General features: G+C 40.1%; 1 protein-coding gene across 1 annotated transcript in view; it reads right to left on the minus strand.

Annotated features, from left to right (window-relative positions):
• Window positions 1–6000, minus strand: part of LRMP (lymphoid restricted membrane protein) — a 42358-nt gene that overhangs the window by 30565 nt on the left and 5793 nt on the right. The window contains exons 3-9 of the mRNA XM_026867754.1: window positions 5682–5792; window positions 4755–4935; window positions 4460–4536; window positions 4302–4380; window positions 3208–3366; window positions 1901–2018; window positions 455–505 (exon numbers count right to left, since the gene is read on the minus strand). Of these exons, the coding sequence (XP_026723555.1) occupies window positions 455–505; window positions 1901–2018; window positions 3208–3366; window positions 4302–4380; window positions 4460–4536; window positions 4755–4935; window positions 5682–5792 (776 nt within the window). The remainder of the gene's footprint in view (window positions 1–454; window positions 506–1900; window positions 2019–3207; window positions 3367–4301; window positions 4381–4459; window positions 4537–4754; window positions 4936–5681; window positions 5793–6000) is intronic.

Genomic DNA, 6000 nt, shown 5'->3' on the forward strand with positions numbered 1-6000 from the left:
GTCAATGGATCCATCTGTGAGTGGAGCCCCCAGACACTGCTTTTTTTTCCTCCCACTTACAGCTCTATACAGGGCTCCTCCTTTGAATCTTAAGGAGGGAAAGAGAAGGAAATATGAAATGGAGATTGTTTCAGTAGAGTTAGTATATTTACAGCTATGTTAATCAGAAATATTTGTCTATAAAACTTTGAAAAAGAGAGAAAAAGCAGCTGTTTGACCCTGTCCCCCACACCTCCCCAATCTCATATCCGTAGTTACCCAGCAGATGGAAAGTCTGAAGCACAGTGCAACTTCAGGATATAAAGTTCTATGATAAGTCATCCTTGTAAAATATAAGGTATTTTGATACCCTAATTAGCATATCAGCCTTCGAAGTCTGGCAAACATTTCATTTCTTAATGGTGAGCTTTAGCTTGACAAGAACATTTACTTGCAAAGTCATGATTTATTTTACCTCTTCCTGGAGAGAAGTAATTTTGATGATGAGAGACTGGTTTTCTTTTTCCTGATCAGGTTTATTTAGAGAGGGGGAAAAAAAATAAAGAGAAAAAAAAAGAGAAAAACAAAGTAGTTGGTTTTAGCATGTCTAGTTCAACATTCAAAGCCAAAAAGCAACAGACCACAAACACATCCAGAGCCCAACATGAAGCTGTGGTTTTGTATTTTTGCTTCAGAGACCACAGCAAAAAATGGGAGTGCTGAGACTGGTCCAGCTCATGAACCGTCACTGAAGGGTTTGACACAGGCATTTCAAATCAGAGTAAAACTCAGAGCACTAGATAATAGGAAGGAGGTATTCAATGCCAGAGTGAGCAAGTCTAGTTGTTCTTATGCTTGAGTTCAGATAAATCTGGAAAGCCTCTGTGCTACACTCTGCTTTTTTCACATCAGTTAGGAAGAAAGGTAGTAGTATCCCACTCTGTGCCTCCACTGTGCAGGGAACGGTAACTAAGGGACTTAGAAGCACAACTACAAAACTTCTGATAATATTTCTCTCTCCCACCCCCCTAGTTCTCACAAGGTGAATTATGCATGTAATCTCAAATTAAAGCCAAGCAAAAACATACACACACTGCAGCAGAATAGCACCAAAAAAATTCTTGTGTTCTTGCTCAGCATGGAAGTCTTTTTTTGATTTCTAAATACCCACCATCAGCAGCACACAGACCTATGGAACACCAATTTACAGCTACACTCACACAGCAACACACAGAGATGCCACTGTAGTGTGAAAAACACACATGGCAGCAATGCAAACAAATGATCAGAGAGGCTAGCTCTGTGTCTGTCAACACCTGCTAAAGCCACAGCCACATCAGCCTTGTTACCAGGCTGCTTTACACCTTTCACACAGGCTTTGCTACTCAAACACCTGGGGTACAATTCAGACAATCTCACATAGGCAGCTTGTGCCCTTTGAGACATGCCAAGGTGTGCTTCCTGGCTTCCAGCTGTCAGTCCAGCATGGACAGGTTTCTGATAGGCCCTTATCATATCTGCCAGACCATATGGACATCTTGTGTTGACATCTGAACAGAGTCTCCTGTCCCTACTGGTTCTAGAAAAATCACATGTATTTCTGGCAGAATATCACAACTTCAAAACAGAGAGGGCTCAGTGATGGCAGCACAAGACCTGTTCTCTTTAAGCATCTTTATATGCAAAACTAGCCTTTTTAATTGTCTTCTTCATTGTAACAGACAATTTTTAAAGAAACCATGCAAAAACTTCAGTGTTTTCATAACACTAATAAATCACATTTCAAAAAACATTCTCAAAAAGCCTTAGTACCTACTGGTACAAAGAAGGTCATACTGCTGGTTTTTACAGTCTGAGCAGTCATGCCATTGTCACAGCAAGGTGTGACATGCTGTACAGTGTAAGAAATAAAAGCACCTACCAGCTGTTTATTCTGGCAGAGAATCTGCTGTCTCATCTCTTCTGACAGGTTCAGGTTGGTTTTTGCTTCTTCTAGCTCTTCTTCCAGTGATTTGGCTTTCAGCACAAAATGCTGGATGCTGCATGGAGGGGAAGTAAATCCAAAGAACCTTTAGAGAGTTACTGTTGGTCATGAGATAGGTTTGAAATACCAAGAACATTATTTTTAGAAGCCACCAGGGACGACTTCTTTGGCACAGATATGTTACGGAAGAACAACAATCAAGTTTAAGCCTGTTCTTTTCACCCAGTAAATAAAGGCTCATGGATTCACCCTCTATTTATCGCCCCCTTACGCTCTCACAGTAAGGGATGAAATCCCAGGCAAATACAGCATCCAAGATAACACACTTTTGTTTGCATCCACCTAAAAATCTAGGTTGTCACAGTCAAATATATCAGGTTACCCAAGCACATAAACCCACCTTTACAATGCTTTACTGTTAGCAGTTATAGAAATAATTTCGGTTCAGTTTTCAAGGATTTTGAAAATCATTTGCATCATTTTCTTATCCTGACCCGATATCACAAACAATGTATATTTAACCAGTGGGGCAAGGCCCTTTTCCTGGCTTGTTCAGGGCTGCAGAACACCCCAGAGCACATGGTCCAACATGAGGGCACACATCCTGTGCAGCTACACAGCAGGACTCTTGCCTTAATCTTCCTGGAAGACACTGGGAGTGATTTAGCAGTTGACATAACTATCTCTCATCTGAATGAATTGGGTCAGAGGAGCATTATGAACTCACTGTAAAAACAGGCTCATACTCATGGCATGCATCCCCAGGCTGCAGCAATACTAAGCAAGTGAGACAACTCATGTTAGATCCTCAAGGGACTAGCAAAATAGTTCTTATGTGATCATTGCCCCTCTGTTTGGCAGCAAGTCTGTGGTCTAGCTTTGGAAGCCTTCAAAGTGCTTGGCTAGTCTCTTCATAATATTAGAGCTTCCCCCCTGCTGCTTTTTTTTTTTTTTTTAAAAAAAAGGTTTATTTGATTTTCCTTACCCTAAGATTTTGCCTGTGTGCACCTGCAGTATCTCATGCTCATTTCATAAGATGACTGATTTTATAAGAACCAGGAGGTACAGAGCAGAACAGTCAGGGAAGAGGATTAAACCTTACAGATACTACATTAAGTCAAGAAAGTTGCTGTCTTGAAGCACCAGTGAGGCTAAAAGCATAAAGCAAGGCTGGACCACTTGAAAGAAGATAGGTCTGCCCATAGCCATTACCCTGTAGACATGGTGCCATCAGGGTCTCCCACCTTTTTATTTGTTGATCTAGATCTTTATTATCTGCCAATAGTTTATTGTTGATCTCATCCACAGCTTCCAGTGTGAGCTTCAGTTTGTTATTCTCTTCCTGAAGTTTATGATTGTTGTACTGCAGGTCCGCAACACAGGTTATCAAGTCAGAAGAGTCCCTGTTCCAGTAACAAAACCAGGAAAGATTAAGAAAGGCAATTTGATTTAATTTCTACTTTTCTAAAAATCCTGATGCTGTTGCTGCACTATCATAGAGGTGAAAGGAGAGCCCACAGAATACTTAAAATGCTACAGAATTTCATCATTTGCTCTGCAGAGAGATATTGGATCATCTTTGAATAGTTCTCTAATTCTATGGACATCAGGAACCATTTTGCTTTTAAGCACTTTTTCTTTTTTTAATGCTCCCTGCAATTTGAAGGCTGCATGACAGTGTCTTAAGCTTTTGCTAATCACCTCTTTGACTATCAACAATACTTCTGTGTTAACTGTAAAATTTCTGGATCCTTTATTTTCCCCTAGAGCATCCCCCACTCATGTTTTCAACTGAAACTTGAACAAGAACCACCCTTTTGAGACTATGAGAAATTATAAGGAACCATCAGAAAGCAGATCTTAAGATTTTTGACTATGCATAAAATGAAAAAGTTAACAAACATCAGAAGTTTCAAAGATAAGTACTTTACTATTAACCAAATCCAAGTCAGTCATGCCTATTAAAAACACGAAAATAAAACCAAGGACCAGATTTTCATGAGATAATGTCTTCTATTGTCATACATCTAAGAACTTGGGAGAGGCAAGGAACCAGTTTGAAAAGAAACACATGGCAGAACTCTGACCACAGGGAATTAAAAAGGTGAATGTACACAGAAGGACCAAGATATCAGTAAGAAAAATTACTAGTGTGTTTTTAAGTCTGAGAAGAAGCTGGAGGAAGAACATGATAGCATCAAGAGCTAGTGCAGACTAAGGTCAGCATTAGAAACTCTGCCAAGATAACTTTCTGCAACAGCCGTTCTAGGAATTGCCCTCAAGTAATTCAAAGCTAGGAGTACTAAATTGTGAGAAAGAACTGCTTAAATGAACTTACATGTCTCCTTTAGATACATCACCCCCAAAGGCCTCCAAGCTTCCTGATGTAACATTCATCTGGACATGCATCTTTCTTGCTGAAAGAGGTGGGAGTTTTGGTTATAGAGTAAGAAAATGGAGTTTTCCTGAATAAAAATCGAATAAAATGGTCTGCACCTTCAGAGGCATTTTTACATGTTTTTAATTCCGGGTCTTCCATGCTTGCCATTGGCTCCTTGATATCACCATCTTCCCTAAAACAACGAAGCATAAAGAGTCACAAAAATCAGTATGACACTGGATTGCTTACTAACTTTGTAACATTTAAAAGCTTTCAGCCAAAACTCACACTGCAGTCACAGTGTCCTGATTCCATCTTTGTTCCAGAATATGGAATATGCAAGACACAGAACTTTTTACTCTCCTAGTTTCACAGCAGCTTTTATGGGATAGATTGATACAAAGCTATTACCATTTTCTCTTACAGTCTTCAATCCATTCTTTCATGATGGCATGATATGTTTCCAGGTCCACGGAAACATCTTTGTGATCTGGGTCAAGCATGTTGCACAGCTCTTCAAGACCACTATCTTCCGATCCCCGACTAGTTGTATGTCTCAAATAATCCACTATCTGGGAAACTGCTACTTTTCCTAAAACAGATACAGGTGTCCACACATCAGACTCTGAAGTCTAGTAGGCCATTATAGCAAGCTATAAAAGGGCATGCTACTGATGTGCACTACTATGTACTCAATTGACCTCAAGAGCTGTAGACAAGCAACTGATCCCTGCAGCTCTAGTGTAGCCTGGAAAGGAATAGTTTAGACCTTCTGTTTGGTTTTTGAATATGGAAGTGTGAAAGTCCAGTTTACTAGTCTTGTGGACTTCAGTTTAAGAAGAGCAAACTGAGCACATTTGTTATGTTACTACTTTCAGGTCTTTTATCAAATTGGGCAAAACCTAGGACTGACATCATCTTACTCTGCTGGACAATTCCTTTCTCTACAGCTTTTAGTCAGGTGGAATACAGAGGAACTATCTCTTGCTCTGAAGTTCCCCAAAGCTCTCTTTTCTAACAGGAAAAACTGTAAAAGAAATAAACAGTTATTTCCAATAATTTTGATAGAAGCACATTGCTCCTCTACTTCCTCTGCACTAAAATAAAGCAAAGATCAGCAGTGGGCTGGGTGGGAAGAGAAAGGAAGAGACAGGCACCATGCAGAAGAGGCACAGGCATTTATTCTGCATCTGCCACACATACAGCCACCTAGCTAAGTGAGCTAGTTAGGCTAAGCATGTCGCAGATTGGCATGTCTCAGGAATCATAACATGACCTCAGCCTTGAAAATGTGGTGAGAGGAGAATAAAAAGGAGCCATGAAAAGCCACTGTCAAACCTGTATGGTCTACGTCACATGCACAGAAGATAGTGGTCAGTAGGTCTTCTTCACAGATCAAGCTCACATCATACATGTTGTCAGCTCTGTACCCCACTGACTGCTTCCGTCCTATGAAGGATAAGTTTGTTATTGTCCGTCTTCATTTTCTCTCAGTAACTGGTGCACCACAGCTTCTAACTACAATATTACGTATTACGTTTGTAATAGCACAAGCACGCATAGCACACAACAGCTTGAATGGCAATTCTTAAAGATTTTTTTTTTTTTTTTAAAGATTATATAAAACCCCAAACTGACCATCAAGCTCTTCTCCCTG

Source organism: Athene cunicularia (assembly GCF_003259725.1).
Source record: "Athene cunicularia isolate RWA chromosome 1 unlocalized genomic scaffold, athCun1 chr1_part2, whole genome shotgun sequence".
Lineage (NCBI taxonomy): Eukaryota > Metazoa > Chordata > Aves > Strigiformes > Strigidae > Athene > Athene cunicularia.